The following is a 22,197-nucleotide window of genomic DNA, read 5'->3' on the forward strand; positions in this document are numbered from 1 at the left end:
ATGCTTTTCTCATGGGTTTCGAAGCCCACAGACCAGGAGATTCTGTTGTGTGCCTCTACCACCAGGGCCTTGGGTTTCAAGCACAAAACTGGGCGGCTGTTTGGGCAGACACGATCTAGCTGCTGGAGTTTTTCTTTTGTAGCCCCGTGGTGCCTGCAACCCCAGTGAGACAGAACCGTTCACTCCCCTAAAAGGGGGCTGAAGCCAGGGAGCCAAGTGGTCTCACTCAGCGGGTCCCACGCTCACAAAGTCCAGCAAGCTAAGAACCACTGGCTTGAAATTCTTGGGCCAGCATAGCAGTCTGAAGTCAAACTTGGTGGTGGGAAGGGCATCCGCCATTACTGAGGCTAGAGTAGGCAGTTTTCCCCTCATAGTGTTAACTCTGACTGTGTGTAACACTCACCACAGCAGGGCAAAGCACCTGGGGCCAGACTGACTCTCTAGATTCCTCTCACTGGGCAGGACATCTCTGAAAGAAAGGCAGCAGCCCCAGTCAGGGGCTTATAGACAAAACTCCCATCTCCCTGGGATACAGCACCTGGGGACAGGGGCAGCTGTGGACACAGCTTCAGCAGACTTAAATGTTCCTGCCTGCTGGCTCTGAAGAGAGCAGCGTACCTCCTAGAACAGCACTTGAGCTCTGCTAAGGGAAAGACTGCCTCCTCAAGTGGATGCCTGACCCCCGTGCCTCCTGACTGGGAGACACCGCTCAGCAGGGGTGAACAGACACCTCATACAGGAGAGCTCCGGCTGGCATCAGGCAGGTGTCCTTCTGGAACGAAGCTTCCAGAGGAAGGAGCAGACAGCAAAATATTTGCTGTTCTGCAGCCTCCGCTGGTGATACCCAGGCAAATAGGGTCTAAAGTGGACCTCCAGCAAACTCCAACAGGCCTGCAGCAGAGGGGCCTGACTGTGAGAAGGAAAACTAACAAACAGAAAGCAGTAGCATCAACATCAACAAAAAGGAGGCCCACAGAAAAGCCCCATCCAAAGGTCATTAGCATCAAAGATCAAAGGTAGATAAATCCATGAAGATGAGGAAAAACCAGTGCAAAAATACTGAAAATTCCAAAAACCAGAATGACTCTTGTCCTCCAAATGATCGCAACTCCTCTCCAACAACAGTACAAAACTGGACAGAGAATGAGTTTGACTTTGACAGAAGCAGGCTTCGGAAGGTGGGTAATAACAAACTCCTCTGAGCTAAAGGAGCATGTTCTAACCCAATGCAGGGAAGCTAAGAACATTGATAAAAGATTATAGGAACTGCTTACTAGAATAACCAGTTTAGAGAAGAATATAAATGACCTGATGGAGCTGAAGAACACAGCACAAGAACTTCGTGAAGCATAGACAAGTATCAAAAGCCAAATCGATCAAGTAGAAGAAAGGATATCAGAGATTAAAGATCAACTAAATAAAATAAAGCATGAAGACAAGATTAGAGAAAAAAGAATGAAAAGAACAAACAAAGCCTCCAAGGAATATGGGACTATGTGAAAAGACCAAACCTATGATTCACTGGGGTACCTGAAAGTGACGGGGAGAATGGAACCAAGCTGGAAAACACTCTTCAGGATATTATCTAGGAGAACTTCCCGAACCTAACAAGACAGGCCAACATTCATATTCAGAAAATACAAAGAACACCACTAAGATACTCCTCGAGAAGAGCCATCCCAAGACACATAATTGTCAGATTCTCCAGGGTTGAAATGAAGGAAAAAATGTTAAAAGCAACCAGATAGAAAGGTCAGGTTACCTACAAAGGGAAGCCCATCAGACTAACAGCAGATCTCTCAGCAGAAACACTACAAGCCAGAAGAGAGTGGGGGACAATATTCAACATTCTTAAAGAAAAGAATTTTCAATCCAGAATTGCATACGCAGCCAAACTAAGCGTCATAAGCTAAGGAGAAATAAAATCTTTTACAAACAAGCAAATGCTGAGGGATTTTGTCACCACCAGGCCTGCCTTACAAGAGAGCTTCTGAAGGAAGCACTAAATATGGAAAGGAAAAACCAGTACCAGCCACTGTAAAAACACACCAAATTGTAAAGACCATCAATACCAGGAAGAAATCGCATTAACTAGTGGGCAAAATATCCAGCTAGTATCATAATGACAGGATCAAATTCACACATAACAATATTAACCTTAAATGTAAGTGGGCTAAATGCCCCAATTGAAAGACACAGACTAGCAAATTGGACAGAATCGAGACCCATCTCACATGCGAAGACACACATAGGCTCAAAATAAAGGGATGGAGGAATATTTACCAAGCAAATGAAAAGCAAAAAAAAAAAAAGAAAAGCAGGGATTGCAATCCTAGTCTCTGATAAAACAGACTTTAAACCAAAAAGATCAAAAAAGACAAAGAAGGGCATTACATAAAGGTAAAGGAATCAATGTAACAAGAAGAGCTAACTATACTAAATATATATGCACCCAATACAGGACCACCCAGATTCATAAAGCAAGTACTTAGAGATCTACAAAGAGACTTGGACTCCCACATAATGGCAGTGGGAGACTTTAACATTCCACTGTCAATATCAGACAGATCAATTAGACAGAAAATTAACAAGGATATTCAGGACTTGAACTCAGCTCTGGACCAAGTGGACCTAATAGACATCTACAGAACTCTCCACCCTAAATCAACAGAATATACATTCTTCTCAGCACTGCATAGCACTTATTCTGAAATTATCCTCATAATTGGAAGTGAAACACTCCTCAGCAAATGCAAAAGAATGGAAATCATAACAAACAGTCTCTCAGACCACAGTGCAATCAAATTAGAACTCAGGATTAAAAAACTCACTCAAAACTGCATAACTACATGGAAACTGAACAATCTGATCCAGAATGACTACTGGGTAAATAACAAAATTAAGGCAGAAATAAGTTCTTTGAAACCAATGAGAACAAAAACACAATGTACCAGAACATCTGGGATACAGCTAAAGCAGTGCTTAGAGGGAAATTTATAGCACTAAATGCCGATATCAGAAAGTGGGAAAGACCTAAAATCAACATCCTAACATCACAATTAAAAGAATTAGAAAAGCAAGAGCAAATGAATTCAAAAGCTAGCAGAAGACAAGAAATAACTAAGATCAGAGTAGAACTGAAGGAGATAGAGACACAACAAGTCCTTCAAAAAATCAATGAATCCAGGAGCTGGTGTTTTGAAAAGATTAGCAAAATAGATAGACTGCTAGCCAGACTAATAAGAAAAGAGATCTGAGTCAGACAGACACAATAAGAAATTATAAAAGGGCTACGACCACTGATCCCACAGAAATACAAACTACCATCAGAGAATACTATAAACACCTCTATGCAAATAAACTAGAAAATCTAGAAGAAATGGATGAATTCCTGGACACAAACACCCTCCCAACACTAAACCAGGAAGAAGTCAAATCCCTGAATAGACCAATAACAAGTTTTGAAATTGAGCAAGTAATTAATAGCCTACCAACCAAAAAAAAGCCCAGGACCAGACCAATTTACAGCTGAATTCTACCAGAGGTACAAAGAAGAGCCGGTACCATTCCTTGTGAAACTATTCCAAACAAGAGAAAAAAAGGGGACTCCTTCCTAATTCATTTTATGAGGCCAGCATCATCCTGATACCAAAACCTGGCAAAGACCCAACAAAAAATGAAAATTTCAGGCCAATATCCCTGATGAACATTGATGCAAAAATCCTCAATAAAATACTGGCAAACCAAATCCAGCAGCACATCAAAACACTTATTCACCACGATCAAGTTGGCTTCATCCCTGGGATGCAAGGCTGGTTCAACATATGCAAATCAATAAACATAATCCGTCACATAAACAGAACTAATGACAAAAACCACATGATTATCTCAATAGAAGCAGAAAAGGCCTTCAACAAAATTCAACAGCCTTCATGGTAAACACACTCAAGAAACTAGGTATTGAGGGAATATATCTCAAAATAATAAGACCTATTTATGATGAACCCATACCCAATATCATACTGAATCAGCAAAAACTGGAAGCATTCCCTTTGAAAACCAGCACAACACAAGGACGGCCTCTCTCTCCACTCCTATTCAACATGGTACTGGAAGTTCTGGCCAGGGCAATCAGGCAAGAGAAGTAAATTCAAATAAGAAGAGAGGAAGTCAAATTGTCTCTGTTTGCAGAGGACATGATTGTATATTTAGAAAACCCCATCGTCTCAGCCCCAGAATTCCTTAAGCTGGTAAGCAACTTCAGCAAAGTCTCAGGATACAAAATCAATGGGCAAAAATCACAAGCATTCCTATACACCAGTAACAGACAAACAGGGAGCCGAAACATGAGTGAACTCCCATTCACAAGTGCTACAAAGAAAATATAATACCTAGGAATACAACTTACAAGGGACATGAAGAACCTCCTCAAGAACTACACCCACTGCTCAAGGAAATAAAAGAGGACACAAACAAATGGATAAACATTCCATCCTCATGGACAGGAAGAATCAATATCATGAAAATGGCAATACAGCCCAAAGTAATTTTTCAATGCTATGCCGATCAAGCTACCATTGACTTTCTTCACAGAACTAAAAAAAAACTACTTTAAATTTCATATGGAACCAAAAAAGAGCCTGCATAGCCAAACAATCCTAAGCCAAAAGAACAAAGCTGGAGGCATCACACTACCTGACTTCAAAATATACTACAAGGTTACAGCAACCAAAACATGGTACCGGTACCAAAACAGATACATAGACCAATGGAACAGAACAGACGCCACAGGAATAACACCACACATCTACAACCATCTGGTCTTCGACAAATCTAACAAAAACAAGCAATGGGGAAAGGATTCCCTATTTAATAAATGGTGCTGGGAAAACTGGCTACCATATACAGAAAACTGAAACTGAACCCCTTCCTTACACATTATACAAAAATTAACTCAAGATGGATTAAAGACTTAAACGTAAATCCTAAAACCAAAAAACCCTAGAAGAAAACATAGCCAATACCTTTCAGGACACAGGCATGGGCAAAGACTTCATGACTAAAACACCAAAAGCAAAGGCAACAAAAGCCAAAATAGACAAAAAGGATCTAATTAAACTAAAGAGCTACTGCACTGTAAAAGAAACTATCATCAGAGTGAACAGGCAATAAATAAAAAATGTTGGAAAGGGTGTGGAAAAAAAGAGAACCCTCCCACACTGTTGATGGGAATATAAATTAGTATATGCACTATTTTGAGAACAGTATGGAGGGTCCTCAAAAAAGTAAAAACAGAGCTACCACATGATCCAGCAATCCCACTGCTAGGTATATACCCAAAACAAAGAAAGTCAGCATATTAAAAATATATCTGTACTCCCACATTTATTGCAGCACTATCCACAATAGCCAAGATTTGGAAACAATCTAAGTGTCCATTGACAGAAGAATAAATAAGGAAAACGTGGTGCTTATACACAATGGAGTACTATTCAGCCATAAAAAAAAAAAAAAATGAGGTCCTGTCATTTACAAAAACATGAATAGAACTTGAGGCTATTACGTTAAGTGAAATAAGCCAGGCACAGAAAGAAAAACATCACATGTAGGAGCTAAAAATTAAGACAATCAAACTCACAGAGAGTACGAGGATTGATTACCAGAGGCTGAGAAGGATAGTTGAAGGGTGAGGAGGAGATGGAATGGTTAATAGGTACAAAAAAAAAAAAAAAAAGATGGAAAGAATGAATAAGACCAAGTATTTGACTGCACAACCATAGTCAATGAAAATTTAATCATACATTTTAAAATACTTAAAAGACTATAACTGAATTGTTTGTAACAAAGAATAAATGCTTGAGGTGATGGATACCCCATTTATCCTGATGTGATTATTATATATTGCATGCCTGAAGAGAAATATTTCATGAAATATGTATATGTTTATACATATGTCATGTCTTAAAAATTAAAAAACTGAAGAATAAATTTAACCAAGAAGCTGAAAAACCTGTACACAGAAAACTGTAAGATGGTGATGAAAGAAACTGAAGACAAAATAATGAAAAAATAAATGAAAAGATATTCCATCCTCATGAATCAGAAGAATTAATATTGTTAAATTATCCATTCTACCCAAAGCAATATATAGGTTTAGTATAATCCCTTTCAAAATCCTAATGGCATTCCTCACAGGAAAAAAAAAAAAAAATCCTAAAATTTGTATGGAAACATGAAGACCCTAAAACAATTCCAAGAAAGAAAAACAAGGTTGGAGGAATTATACTTCCTGATTTAAAAATTATATAACAAAGCTATAGTAATCAAAACAGTGTGGTACTGGCATAAAAACAGACACATACACCAACAGAACAGAACAGAGAACCTAGAAACAAACCCAAACAGATATGGTCAACTAATTTTTGACAGGGGCACCAATAGGACACCTTGAGGAAAGATGAGTCTCTTCAATAAATGGTGTTAAGAAAACTGAAATTTCACATGCAAAAGAAAGTGAACCCTTATACCATACATAAAAATAAGCTCAAAATGGATAAAAGACCTAACTGGGAGACCAGGAACTATAAAACTCCTATAAGAGAACATAGGGGAAAATCTCCTGGGCACTGAAGTTGGCAATGATTTTTGGGTATCAAACCAAAAGCTCAGGCCACATAAGCAAAAATAAATAAGTGGGACTACTTCAAACTAAAAAAAAAAAAATTATATCTTTTGCTGCTCTGTACAGCAAAAGATAAAATCAATAAAATGAAATGGCAGCCTACAAATTGAAAAAAATATTGGCAAACAATATATCTGATGAGGTTAATACCCAAAATTTACAAAGAACTCATACAACTCAATAGTAGAAAAACAAATAACCCAATTTTTTAAACGGACAAAGGACCTAAATAGACATTTCTCCATAGAAGACAAAAATCACCAACAGCTATATCAAAAGGTATTTAACATCATTAATCATCAGGGAAATGCAAATCAAAACCACTATGAGATACCACATCACAGCTGTAAAGGTGGTTATTATTTTAAAAAGTCAAAAAATAACAAATGTTGACAAGAGTATGCAGAAAGAGTAATTAAAAATAGAACTACCAAATGACACACGATCCCTCTGCTGAGCATATACTCAAAGGAAATAAAATCATCACCATGTAAAGATTCTACATTCCTATGTTCATTGCATCATTATTCACAATAGCCAAGATATGGAAAAAGCTAAGTGTCTGTTGATAGAAAAATGAATAAAGAAATTGTGGTACATATATACAATGAAATATTACTCAGACTTACAAAAGAATGAGATCTTTTCATTTACCACAACATGGCTGGGTCTGGAGGACAATGATGCTAAGTAAAATAAGCCAGACACAAAAAGAAAAATATTGCATGATCTCGCTAATTAAATATGGGATCTACAAAAAGAAATCAAATATACAGAAAGAGAGAACAAAACAGTGGTTACCAGGGACAGAGGGGTTAGAGGGGATGAAATGGGAAGATACAAGTCAGAGGATACAAAGTAGCTGATGTGTAGGATGAACAAGTCTAGAGATCTAAAGGACAACATCAGAACTATAGATAATAAAACAGTACTGTATATGGGATTCATGCTAAATAAGAACATTTTAGATGTTCCTGCCACAAAACCAAAAAAACAAACAAAAAAAAATGGGTAACTGTGAAAGGACAGATATGTTAATTTACTTCAATGTAATAATCTTTATACTATCTACGTATATCCCATAACATCATGTTGCATAGCTTAAATTTACAAAATAAAATTTACTAAAAAAAAATAAGTAAAAGGATAGTTACATTTAAACTTGAGTTTTAGGGGTAGGGAAAGGGCCAATCAGGGCAGGGTGGGTAAGAAATTTTGGGGGGTGATGGGTGTGTCCTTATCTTGACTGCGGTGATGGTTTCACAGGTAACACTTATGTCAAAACTTATCAAACTGTACACTTTAAATATGGGCCATTTATTCTATGTCAATTATACCTCAAAAAAATTGTTTAAAAAAAATCTTTTTAACTTCTAGATTAAAAAAACCATAAAATATTATTGGAAAGATATACTATGTTTATAAATTGGAAAACTTGATATTATAAAGATTTCAGTTCTCTTCAAATTGACCTATAGAAACAATGTAATCCAATCAAGATCCCAGATTTTTAATAATTTCATTTGCAGATTTCAAAATATATATGGAAATGCAAAAGGCAAAGAACACACAAGACAAGTTTGAAGAACAACATGAAAGGAGTTACTCTATCCCTACCACAACTAAATAGAAAGCAACAGTAATCAAGACAGTGGAATACTGGCACTTGGAGAGACAAACCAGGGGATCAAAGAGTCCCGAAACAGATGCTTGTGCATATGAACATTTGATTTATAACAAAGATATGACTGTAAAGTAGTTGGGAAAGAGTAGTCCTTTTAATGAATAGAACTTAATTAAACATTCGTATAAAATGTATTCCTCCTAATTCATATCACAAATACCAATTTCAAGTAAATATCACATCTAAATGTGAAAGGTAAAACCATAAGCTTCTAAATGATTACACAAGAGAACATCTTTGTGATCTAAATATAGGGAATGACTTCTTAGGTCAAACAAGTACTAACCACAAAAGAGAAGATGGAAAATTAAACTGGATTAAAATTCAATAGAAAGTCCCATTAAGTACAATATAAAAATGAAAAGAAACAAGCTGCAATATGGGAGATGATACGTGCAATATAAAAAACTCACAATGTGCTCATATAGAAAATATATAGGCCAGGCGCAGTGGCTCATGCCTGTAATCCCAAAACTTTGGGAGACCGAAGTGGGTGGATCATCTGAGGTCAGGAGTTCAAGACCGGCCTGGTCAACATAGCAAAACCTCATCTCTACTAGAAACACAAAAAAATTAGCCAGGTGTGGTGGTGCACGCCTGTAATCCCAGCTATTCGGGAAACTGAGGCAGGAGACTCACTTGAACTCAGGAGGCGGAGACTGCAGTGAGCCGAAATCGTGCCATTGCACTGCAGCCTGGATAACAAGAGCAAAACTCCATCTCAAAAAAAAAAAAAGAAAGAAAAAAATATATAAAGACCTCCTACAAAACAATAACAAAGAGACAATCAACCCAATTGAAAAGTGGACAAAAGATGCAAACTGGCACTTCAAACAAGAAAATAACCAACAGTCTACAAACATATGAAAATATGTTTATCATCAGTAGTAATCATGAAATGCAAAAGAAAAGAAAACCAAAATGTGACACCATGAACACCTATCATAATAGCTACTATTGAAAGGACAAGTAATAGCAAGTGTTGGAAAGAAGAAGAGCAACATGCATTCTCATACACTGTTAGTGGGAGTGTAAATTAGTGCAACCACTTTGGAAACCTATTTTTTGGTGTCTACTAAATTTGAAGGCATCTAGGATCTGCACTGCATGTTATGTACCATCAGAAATGCATGCACATGTACACTAAATATTGAATAAGAATGGTCATAGCAGTATTATCCATAGAAGCCCCAAATTTCAAATAATCCAACTACCTATCTGTAGCTATAGAATGTTAAAATATATTGCCGTATATCAATACAATGGAATACCAAAGAACAATAAAAATGAACAAAATCCAAGAACCTGACACAACACCCATTACAATCCTAATGATTAGCAAAAGAAGTCAAAGACCAAAAAAACTTGTCCTATATGGTTCCATTAATACAAGGAGTTCAAAACAGGGAGAAATTATAGGGTTAAAAGGCAAAATAGTGATTATCTTTAGAAAGCAAGGAGTTAGTGATTGGAAAGAGAAATTAGAAGTTTTATTGAATACTGGTAATATTCTATTTCTAGATCTGGGTGGTGAGGGTATGTTCACCTCATGATAATTCATCAAGCTATACACTGATACATGTACTTTTCTGTATGTATACTTCCGAATTTTAAAATTTTTAAACAAGTGAAAAAGAAAAGAGAGCTTCAGCAGCTTCCCTTGTCAAGTAACAGGTTCCACTCTGGAATTTATGAGATGAGACAGAATATTATTTGGTAAGTTAAAGAGGACCTTACAGCAACATTCTTAAATGTGTACTTCAGCTCTTGTTTAGTACATAAATCAGACAATAGCACAGATTTCGTACTGTGTGAACTATTGCAATTAACTAAGAAAAGCACCAAACTGTTTATCTCAGAAAAGTCCTTTTTTGGAAGTATGTGATGTTTTAGATATTTTAGACTGGTACAGTTTAAATTGAAGGTACCCTTAGTACGTCTGAAAAAATCTAGAACTTTATGCAAAAAAATAAATATATCTTGATATTACACATTAGATGCCACATTGCCACACATTAATTGCAAAAATGTTGTCTACTTCAGCAGAAGACAGGCATTGTATCTTCACCTTTCTAAGGCTCTTCACAAAAAACTTAATACCAAAAACACAAAAGAAAAGTATTTTCATGTAGCCAAGTGTTTATTCATATTTTTAAAATAAGCAAATTTCACTATAAGTGAAATTTTCAAATACCGTATTTTCAAAAAGATCAACTTCATTGATCTTTTTATCTCTTAGCACATTCAGCCAATAAATTCAAACTCCAAAATGAACTCAACATATCTATGTAAGGAACTGTAAACAAATTAACAACTGGAGAAAAATTTACTAGGAAACTTTCAATTTGAATAAAATATATTAAGAAAAAAATCCTGCACACTTTCTTTATCTTGAAAAAAAGGTATTATGAGAAATGAATAAATGAATAAATACACTCCTGAAGTTGACAAATTCACAAGTTTAGTGACCATTAACCATTTCCTCCTAAAAAGACAAACTGATAATATAAAGAAATTAACACTATATAGACCGTATTTTTTTAACCTTAATTCCACCAAGGATAGTGATTTGATAAAAATAAATCACTGAACAGTGAGTGTCAACAATATGACTTTGAGATAATAAAGCTTGGGAATTAGGAGTATTTTCAAATGGAACCATATCAGACAAAAACAGACAGCAAAGAGGTCTTTCTAGCAATTGTAACTACATACATGAGACAAACTGAAAATGGGGGTGCTACAAAAACACTATGAAAAGCATTCTGCGCAGGAGGCTGAGGCAGGAGAATGGCGTGAACCCGGCAGGCGGAGCTTGCAGTGAACTGAGATCCGGCCACTGCACTCCAGCCTGGACGACAGAGCGAGACTCCGTCTCAAAAACAAAAAAAGAAAAGAAAAGCATTCTGCACTTCTCAAATATCATTTCACAAAAACTACAAAACAATCAGAGCCAGTAAAACTTAAATTATCTTTCAAATAGTCATCATAAACTCTAACCTAGTTAAAACAAATGTTGACTCTATCTCTAATATGCTAATACTATTATATAAATCCCTAAATGTAAATGCCAAATAAATATACCCTAAATATAAATATACCAAATATAAATACCCAAAATTCATGAACATTTTATAAGAGCTACAAGAACACACTTTTACACAAAATGGGACTTACCACCCAAAAGGTTAAACTCTACTAAACTTCACTGTGATTACGGCCAGCCCACCCATCCTCTATATGTGAAATAAAACTTTTTATTAAAAAAGAGGTCTCACCACTTCTTGTTTCTGGGCTTCATTAAGTTTTTCAGTCAATTCTTCCAAAGTCCTTTTTGTTTCGGCATCCGACCTAGGCCACAAAAAAAGATTTAAACTTGGATATTTAGAAAATACACAGAACTAGTGAAATGCATAACATGATAATTACGTTATTACAAAATATTCTACTTTAGTGGTTCTCAAATGTTATAAAATCTGAAACACCTGGAAGGCTTGTTAAAACGCAGACTGCTGGTTCCCGTCCCCCAGATTTCAAATCAGCAAATCTGAGATGAGGCCCAAAAATGTGCCTTTCGAAAATTCGTAGGTGATGCAGGAATAGAGGTCTGCAGGTCTGGAGACCAAACTTTGAGAACTGCTGCTACACTGGAACATCACTCTCAGTAAACAAACATGTTGCAATATCTCCCATTTTAAATTAAGAAAAAAGGAAGAGAGAGAGGGACAAAAGAGAACAAAAACTCTCAATCTTACACGCTCTTTCTAGCAATTCATAAAGAAATTACCTCAAAGTGTGCTGTGCAAACTCTATCCTCAGTAACCGACCTCCCATTACCTTGTTTCTCATCAAATTAATAACATACATGATAGGCTGGGTGTGGTGGCTCAAGCCTGTAATTCCAGCACTTTGGGAGGCCGAGATGGGCGGATCACGAGGTCAGGAGATCGAGACCATCCTGGCTAACACGGTGAAACCCCGTCTCTACTAAAAAATACAAAAAACTAGCCGGGCGAGGTGGCGGGCGCCTGTAGTCCCAGCTACTCGGGAGCCTGAGGCAGGAGAATGGCATAAACCCGGCAGGCGGAGCTTGCAGTGAGCTGAGATCCGGCCACTGCACTCCAGCCTGGGCGACAGAGCGAGACTCCGTCTCAAAAAAAAAAAAAAAAATAACATACATGATAAATGAACAAATCGTACAGAAAGATTTACAAAGAAAAGAAAAAGCCTTTCTGTCTTGCACTGTCTTACTTCTGGCTGCACTTCCCTCTGTGAATCATGCACAACCATTTCCATTATTAATTATTTTGCTAGTTGCCTTCATCATGTTCAACTCAAGACATTTTCGATTGGCTGTTTTGAAATATTTAGCTCATTCTCTAATTTCAGATTACGTTATTACCATTTTTGATTCTATTGGACCTGTAGAGTTTTATGTAATACATTTATACATCTTATGAATATTGTGAATTATTCCATCCTATGAAATTGATGGAATTGATGCTTTGTGCTCACATTCTGTCATGCTCACATTGTAGTCAGCTTCACACTTGAATCATAACTTTCTTGTGTTCTTGTCTTTTCCAAGCTTTCTCATTATCTTTTGGCTTTATATGGGCCTTACTTATCACATCATTGATATTTTCCTCCCACTTCTTACTGAATGGTCAACAAACCATCTATTTCACTCTTTTTACTTTCCTGCTCTAGTGTAGAGTGAATACTTCCTGGGCCTGCTCCATGACTGTCATTCCAGGGTTACTTTCACTGAATCCCCAGGTTAATTTTACTATTTCTTAACATCTTTATCTTTCTATTTCTTGGTTACAATTTTATTTAACTAAATTTTTGAAGACTTTAAACCTCTGAAAATGTCTTTCTGTATGTATGTATAGAATGTTAAAATATATTGCTGTATATTCACACAGTGGAATACCAAAGAATAACAAAAATAAGTAAACTGCAAGAACCTGACACAACACCCATAAATATTACAGCCCCTTTCTTGGCTTTTGTGGCTCTATGCTGTCTGGAATTTCCCCCATCTCACTAGCTATTCCATCTCAGGTCAGCTCCTCCTTCTATCATAAGATTCCTAAATATTACCACTCTTTGCAACTCAGTCCTGTCCTTGATATCCTCCCTATAGTTTCTCTCTTGTTATTATCCATTTCCATGGTTCCAAATGACATTTCTCCATGCTGACCACTCTTAAATTTTACCTCAACTTAGACTTTTCCTTTGAGCTCCATAGTAAATATCTATCTGAATATTTTACTTTCCATTTGAATGTCTCACAGGCATCTTGAACATAACATATTCAAGGCCAAACTCTCTACACCTCACCTACCCAAACCAGTCTTCCATATCTCAGGAAGTGGAATCACCATCTACTTATTCAAATTGAAAATCTTAGAGTCATCCTTAGTTTATTCTCCCTCACCCACCACTACCAAATTCTGTCTCTTTGATTTCCAAAAACAGTATCTTCAAACACATCCCTGTCCATCTCTCTCCTGCCATAATCCTGGGTCAGGTGATCATCAACTCTCATATACTAGTGCAACAGACTTCTACCTTGCCCTCCTCAAATCAATTTTTTTTTCCTTTGTGACAGGTTTCACTCTGATACCCAGGCAGGAGTGCAGTGACTCATCTCAGCTCACCGCAGCTTCAACCTCCTGGGCTCAAGCAATCCTCCCACCTCAGCCTCCCAAGTAGCTGGGACCATGGGCATGTGCCACCATGCCAGGCTAATTTTTCTGTATTTTTAGTAGAGACGGGGTTTCACCATGTTGCCCAGGCTGGTCTCAAACTCCTGAGCTCAAACAATCCACCTGCCTCGGCCTCCCAAAGTGTTGGGATTATCGGCCTGAGTCACTGCACCTGGCCCAAATCAGTTCTTCATATGGCATCCAAAGTAGGTGATTTCTGAATTAAACTTTACTTAATCCTTTCCAAAAGCTTGCTTCCCAGTGTACTTTTATTATTCAATGTATGTTTTGTAATAAATGTCAAAAATGAAAAATCAGTAATTAAATGAGAATACCAACCTTTCAACATCAAATAGAAAGTTAAACTTTTTAACTCCCTGTCCATTATTTTTATAAACATGAAGTAAGAATTTGTGGTACAAGTAAAGCAGAGCAGCATCCAGAAATTTTACACATTCACAAAGGTAAGCCACCTCATTTCCCAAGAAACCTAACTCCTATTTTGGGTTAAACAAAGTTTTCTGCCACACACATGCCTCTAGGTCACAAGGCTATTACCAGATGGTACCAGCCTATAGATCATAAAAACTATTACCAGATACTAACAGCCCAGTCCAATATTGGTTATTTAAATGACCATTGAAACTATACAACTAAATCATCCCTGCAACTTCCCCTGTGTCTTCTTACAAGGCAACTATTCCCTTTAACTCATGTTCCCAGTGCTTAATTTATACCCTTCCTTGAAATGGGTAATGGTTATGTAATAAAACCATTCCTACAATACATTAAAGTGTTAATGTCATTTTGTTAATTTTATCAACTTGTAAAAAAAAAAACAAAAACCTAAATATTAAATAAATATTACCAGTTTAAAAGGTTAGCAATATAGCTCAATAATATATCTCACGATCCAGGAATTTAAATGCTTTATTTGTATCAGTCACATGTGAAAATGATTTTGAACCATCATACACTGTAAGTGATAAAGAACAGAAACTTTGGGGCCTTACTGCCTGGATTTTAATTCTGACTCCGCTACAGCCCTCCTGTTGGATTTCCAGAGAGCTGAGTTATTTCATCTCTCTCTGCCCATTTCCTCATCCATAAACTAGAGGAAAAATTAATGATTACCTCAAAGGGTAGTTACTAGAATTAAAGTTAAATCATGAAATAAGGGCTCAATAATATTAGCTAATAGCACTAGTAATAATGGTAGAATCTTTCATTCTCATTACAGCCTATACTTGATATTCATAGATTTAACATTTATAGTTTTGACTATGTTTGTTGCAGCGACACAGAACTAGTGCGTGGTATGATTTAGATAGCTGGAGTCAGCAAGCAAATATCGTAAACAAATTTCAATTCAGCTTTATTGTTCCCTAATCATTGCTGTATATGGATTGCAATTCTTAGGAAGGCATAAAAATCTTTGTTTTTCAGCAAAACATGGCCTCCAAAAGAAAGCCACCTGCCACTGGTGATGACAAAAATGGACAGAGAGTAAAGAAGTTTAAATTAAATAACAGCTCTTGGGGACTATCCAGATTGACAAAATTGCGAAGATGGGGCAGATGTTAACCACTGACCCTCAAAGAATTCAACTAAAAGCTAAAGTATTGCATTCTGCAATGGTTTATGTTCATTGACAAACTTCATGTGACACTTCTTTTTTGTGTGTGCAATGCCAAAAGTCAGTCAGCTAGCGAGTCAGTCTTTGTGTCTCTCTCTCCAATGGTATTTGCAAATGTACCTCTTTGCAAAAGTCTCACAATGTATCCCTCCATAATGTCAGCATTCCATTGTATTAAGTTAAAGTGTTTTTACAAATAGGAAATTAATTTGCCTAACATTGAGTCATGATATATTCTAAATTCAAAGGGCTGTAAACTGTTCTGTTAATAAATTTTCAGATACTGTATAAAAACAACACCTTTTAAAAATCTAGATAAATATGTCAATTACAGAAGCTAATTTATTCTCCTCATAATTTATCCCTCTCATAAAAACCATAGGCTGCTTTTACCGGCTCCTTCTGGAAAGCTCCCTGTTGAAATCATCTCCAAGGCGAATTTGTTCACTGCTGAGGTCTCGAAGAGACTGATGAAAAGCATGAAGCTAGCAAAGGCAAAACACAGTTATCCATTTAGAATTCTGTTGAATTCTTCCATGAAGATTCGCCGAAGGTAAGAATAAGATCTTGTTCTTTGCAATAATAACCAGATTCTGTAATATTATTATGAAAGAAAACACCTATTTTGAAAGAAAAAATTTCCAAGAAAAACAAATTTTTAAAAGCTTTATATAACATTTACCATCACATTTTCTAGAGTACAATTCTACTCCTTCAGAATTCTACCCCTCTAGAAGGGGTCTGTTTCTTCCTTAATCAGGGTAAAAGAAGAAGAAAAAAGAGAGAGAGAGAAAGAAGGAGAAAACCGGTCTGCCAACTTTTTCTGTAAAGGGCCCAACAGCGACTATGCCAGGATTACAAGCTGTATGGTCTCTGTCACAGTTAATATTGCCACTGTAGCGCAAAAGTAACTATAAACAAATAAGCGTGGCTGAATTACAATAAAATTTTATTCTATCAGCCTACAATGCCTTACTTTGCCAACTCCTGCTGTAGAGAAACTCTTGCTCATGTACACTTGGAAACATGTACAAGAAAGTATGGTGCAGCATTATTCATAATGAGAACATGAGAAACCAAATGTACACCAAGATAAATAAATTGTAGTATATTCCTCCACTGGAGTATAATATAGCAATGAAAATGAAACAATCAAAGATACCTACGCGTTAGTAAAGTTGAATGTCAAAAACATAACATCAAGTAAAATAAGAAGTTACAAAAGATTATAGTAGTATCCCATTTACATAAAGTTTAAAGGCAAGCAACACTAAATAAGATGTAGGTAGTAAAAATTTAAAAAGTAAAAAAAAATTGTTTTTTAAAGCAGAAACAGTGTCATGACATGTATGAAGTCAGGATAGTGGATACCCCTTGGGAAAAGATGGAGTATAAAAGAGGCTTGGGGGTATGATAATGCTTTACTTAGTGGCCTGGGTGGGGATTATATGGTATTCATTCTCATTATTGTAACTTTAACTGTAACTATATATGCTGAATATAAATTGAATGATTTATAATAAAACTACGTTAAACAGACTTGAAGAAACAACAAATTGATTCATTTCAACAAATGCACATTAAGCAATTTATCAGTGCCAGCTACTGAGAAGTGGTTCACAATCTGATATGAGAGCCAGATATGTAAACAAACCACAAATTCTTTACGGGGGCATTAAGAAAGTACACAGTCAAGTGGAGCTAAGGGTAATTTTGAGAATGAACTTAATGAGGAAGAACCATAAAAAGAAAGGAGTGAAGTAGTATAGCAAATGAAAAACTTAAGTTTTGCAATCATGATTTTCCAATTTAGCAAACCAGCATCTGGGGATGCATCCTTGACACTTCCTTTTCACTCACTGCTACATTCCCCACATGGCTATCTAATTTTCAAGACCTTTCCATTTTATACACTAAAACGCCTTTAATTCTACCTCCTTCTCTCCAACTCCATCTATCCTAACCCAAGTGACCATCAATTCACATCCAGAGCACAGTAAAATCCTTCTAATTGGTTCACCCACATTGACTCCATTTTCCACACTACAGCCAGAGTGATCTTTTCAAAATAATTTTGTCAGCCCTGTTACACAGCTCTACAGAATCTCATCACTTCATACTTGTTTAGCCTCGTGGGCCTTCTTTAAATTGCTCATAGGGGCTATCTTCTCTCCTGCCAAGCTATTTGTTCTACCTGGAATAACTCTTACTCACCTTTCAGATCTCAGCTCAGTCAGCCTTTCTTCAGGAAGCCCTCCTTGCCGGGGCATGTCCTCTACCATACAATTCTGTAGCCCTATGCATCTTTTCACTATAGCATGCATCTCAGTTCATAAATAAGGTTGTATTTATGTATTTATTTAATATCTAGCTCCTCCTCTAGATTATAAATGTATTAAAAGACAAGGTTTCTGCTCATCACTGTTTCCAAGTGTAAGCATTATCCCAATAACAGAGACATTAAATAAACAGAAGGAAACAGTAAATGAATAATGTTAAGATATTGTTCTCTGTTCTGGGCTTCATCATATAGTCCATGCTTGCAAGGTGCAACTATCAAAAAAATAACATTGCCAAGGAAAAGTTTCCACAGGGTGTCTTCTAATACATTTGATTTTTTGTCTCTTTATGCAGTAACAAGTGAAAGCTACAGAGGAATATCTTAAGATACACTTTGAGTACCTAATCCTAAAACTACCAAAACAGAAAGGTCAAAGTGCAGAACTCCCCCAGCCCTTTTCAATTTAATTTAGCTACCTAAGACAACAAAAGGAAAAATTACAGCTCTGCAGAGAACTTTAAAGAAGCAGAAAAAGATTTCCACAGAACTAGTACTTCAGAAATCTTTAGTGAATACATAAAGTATGGAAATTTCTTACTTAATAGCAAATGGCTCTATCAATGATTCAACAATCAGAAAAACACTAACGGTAGGAAAATCAGTAGATCAACCACACAAAGATTAACTTGGTCATACTAAACCAAACTTAGTGAAAGAGAAAGTAGCTGACTCAGCAGGGATTACGGAAAAATGTGCTGAACAAGAAAGGAAACAAAACGTGTCCAATTAAAGCTCATCTTTAAATGTTCTGCAAGATATAACCCTCCATAACAAAACTCAAAACAAAGGGAAGATGATTTGTACATTGAAAATAAACTAGTTTACTTGAAAAATCCTATATTAACAATCTTATATTCACATAGAATGACAAAAGACCCCATGTAGCCAAAACAATCCTAAGCAAAAAAGAACAAAGCTGGAGGCAGTATACTCCCTAATTTCAAAACATTATAAAGCGCTGGTAATCAAAACAGCACGGTACTGGCAAAAAAACAGATGCATCCACCTATGAACAGAGGCGAAATCCCAGAAACAAACCCACACATTTGTGGTTAGCTGATTTTTTATGAAGGTGCTAAAAACACACAATGGGAAAGCACAGTCTCTTCAATAAATTGTGTCGGCAAAACTGCACATACATGCAGAATAATGAAATTAGGCCCTTATCTTGTAACACACCAAAAAATCAACTCAAAATGGATGAAACACTTAAATACAAGACCTGAAACTATAAAACCACTAGAAGAAAACGTAGGAGAAAAGCTCCATGACTTTAATTTAGACAATGATTTCTTGAATATGATGACCCCAAAAGCACAGGCAGCAAAAGCAAAAATAGGCAAACGGGATCACATCAAACTATAAAGTTTCTGCATAGCAAAGGAAACAATTAATAAAGTGACAAGACAATCCACAGGATGGGAGAAATATCTGCAAACCATATGTCTGACAAGGCATTAATATCCAAAATATACAAAGAACTCAAACAACTCAATAGCCAAAAAAAAAAAAATTTTAATGGGCAAAGGACCTGAACAGACATTTCTCAAAAGAAGACATAACAATGGTCAATAGGTACATTTTTAAAAATATTCAGCATCAGTAAACTTTAGGAAAATTCCAATTGAAACCACAATGAGATATCACCTCACACCTGTTAAAATGGCTTTTATCAAAAAGATGGAAGATAAGTGTTGGACAGGATGTGGAGGAAAGCAACCTCTTGTACACCCTGTTGGTGGGAATGTAGATTAGTACAGCCATTATGGAAAACTGTATGGAGGGTCTTCAAAAACTAAAACTAAGACTACCATATGACCCATTAATCCCATTTCTGGATATATCCCCCAAAGCTACTAAAATCAATGTGTCAAAGGGATATCTGCACTCTCATGTTCATTGCGGCATTATTCACAATAGCCAACATCTGCAGACAACCTAAGCAGCCATCAGTGAATGAATGGATACAGAAAAAGTAGTATATATACACAACGCAATACTATTCAGCCTTTAAAAAGGGAGAAATCCTGTCATTTGCAAAAACACGGATGAATCTGAAGATATTATGTTAAGTAAAAAAGGCCAGGCACAGAAAGACAAATACTATATGATCCCACTTGTGTATGAACTCTAATAAAGTTGAACTCATAGAAATATAGAGGAGAATAATGGTTACCAGAAGGTGGTGGGGAGAGGGGGTGAAGAGGGAGAGAAAGGGGAGTTGATCAAACAGTCCAAAGTTTCAGACAGACAGGAGGGATAGGTTTTGAGATTTATTGCACATCAGGGTGACCAGTGTCAATAATAACGTACTATATATTTCAAAATAACTGACAGAATAAATTTCAAACGTCTCACCATAAAAAATGATAGATAAGCAAAGTGATAGATGTTAACTTGATTTAATCATGCCACATTGTATACATATATTAAAACATCTTATTATACCCCATAAATGTACACAACTATGATTTTTCAATAAGAAAAAAATAATAAAAAGTAAAATAAAGTCATTTACTTGGTTCAAAATCAAAGGGATCAGTATAAAGTTACTAATGATCAAATTGGTTAAAATATAAACTTAAGTTCAAGTGTTAGTCATCTATATACAATAGAAACATAAGGAAATCCTGCACACAAATTACAGAATTGTACAAAGTACCTGAGTCATATCATCAGTCTCTTGAACAAAGCGGACACCAGTTCTTGATCTGGTATTTCGTTTAATACCCAGTGGATCCCCATAGTCCTTGAGAGGTGAGGTAGGTGGAAAACGATGGCTCTCTTCACAAGTGAAAGAAAAGGGAAGGTATTAAAACACTGCATAGAAAAGACAATCTAAACTTTTACTCAGTACAAACAAGGCAGACATGGATATACATATACATATGTCCCTAACCCAGACTATTTCCCAACTATCTTGCTATGGCTATAAAGTTCCACCAAATTAGCATTAATTGTGCTCTTAAAGCAGATAAAATGAAAAACAGAAATAACCTGGAAATAGAACACTCCAAAGTTTCAATTTGCTATACTTTCCAAAGAAGCAACATATTTGCTCATATAAAAATAATAAATTGCTAAATAAAAAACTTGTATGACCCTTTAATATAACTTAATACTAAAAAACACAATTTTTAAAACTACATAATCTACAATCTGAACAGCATATAAAAATAAAAACTAACTACAGAAAAAGTACCCAATTTTTAATCATTTTGATCACAATCAACAGTAATATTAACAATGTAAGGTACCACTGTTCAATTACCTAAATCGTCTCCCCTTACTGCAGGCTTTTCGATTCAAACATGAATCTCAGTGCTATACAAAAGTGTAAGTAAGATTAATTAGGACAAACGGTCATAACCTTTAAGCTAGCCATTCATATCCACCTGCATGCCAAGACTAAAATTCATCTGGTCTTAACAAATATCACAGGATATTTCATAAGACATGTGAAATGTATTATGCTAGGACAAGATACTTAACCTAAAAAGTGTATCACATAGTGAATCTTATTTATGTATTTGTTTTGATTCTTTGGCAGCAGACAATTAAATCCAGGTTTTTGTCAGGTAAAGCTCTAATGTGGTCTACAGAGTCTGAGGAAAAAAACAATATAACAACAAAAATCCTTTAATATATTTCAAATTATGTACTATAAAATCCTGGACAACTAAATGTTCTATCATCCAATCTGCGTGAAGTTATGCATGGGTCATATTTCTCCAAAAATTAAATGTATTCAATATCTACTTCAAAAATATTTTTAAAACAAAAAAATGTTTTCCAGAACATTTGAAGTGTTTACCTGGCCCAGTGCCACCATCAAGGTCACTTGCACTCAAACTTGTAACAGAAATACTTCTCCCTCCTGAGTTTCTCAATAAACGTTGACTCCGGAGTTGGTCGATTGATTGTTCCAAGCTTTCTTTTAACTAAGTTAAAGAATATAATGAATGAAGCATTATTCTTCCTAAACACCTTCCAAATACAAATAGACCAAAGATTTTCAAAGCTATTTCTGAAATATCTGGGTTCTCCCCAAAAAATATACCAGAAAATGTTAAACTATGTTTAAAATATAAAAATAGTAAATACAAATATTTTAAGAACCAATACTAAAATCTGGTTTTA

General features: G+C 36.0%; 1 protein-coding gene across 9 annotated transcripts in view; it reads right to left on the minus strand.

Annotated features, from left to right (window-relative positions):
- The window catches only part of CEP128 (centrosomal protein 128), a 457,806-nt gene that overhangs the window by 399,353 nt on the left and 36,256 nt on the right, over positions 1 to 22,197 (minus strand). For all 9 annotated transcript variants that reach the window (XM_077938779.1, XM_015144269.3, XM_077938780.1 and 6 more), the window contains 4 exons: positions 21,872 to 21,998; positions 20,720 to 20,841; positions 16,110 to 16,201; positions 11,645 to 11,717 (listed from right to left, as the gene is read on the minus strand). In XM_077938779.1, the coding sequence (XP_077794905.1) occupies positions 11,645 to 11,717; positions 16,110 to 16,201; positions 20,720 to 20,841; positions 21,872 to 21,998 (414 nt within the window). The remainder of the gene's footprint in view (positions 1 to 11,644; positions 11,718 to 16,109; positions 16,202 to 20,719; positions 20,842 to 21,871; positions 21,999 to 22,197) is intronic.

Source organism: Macaca mulatta, chromosome 7 (assembly GCF_049350105.2).
Source record: "Macaca mulatta isolate MMU2019108-1 chromosome 7, T2T-MMU8v2.0, whole genome shotgun sequence".
In the NCBI taxonomy this organism is placed as follows: Eukaryota; Metazoa; Chordata; class Mammalia; order Primates; family Cercopithecidae; genus Macaca; species Macaca mulatta.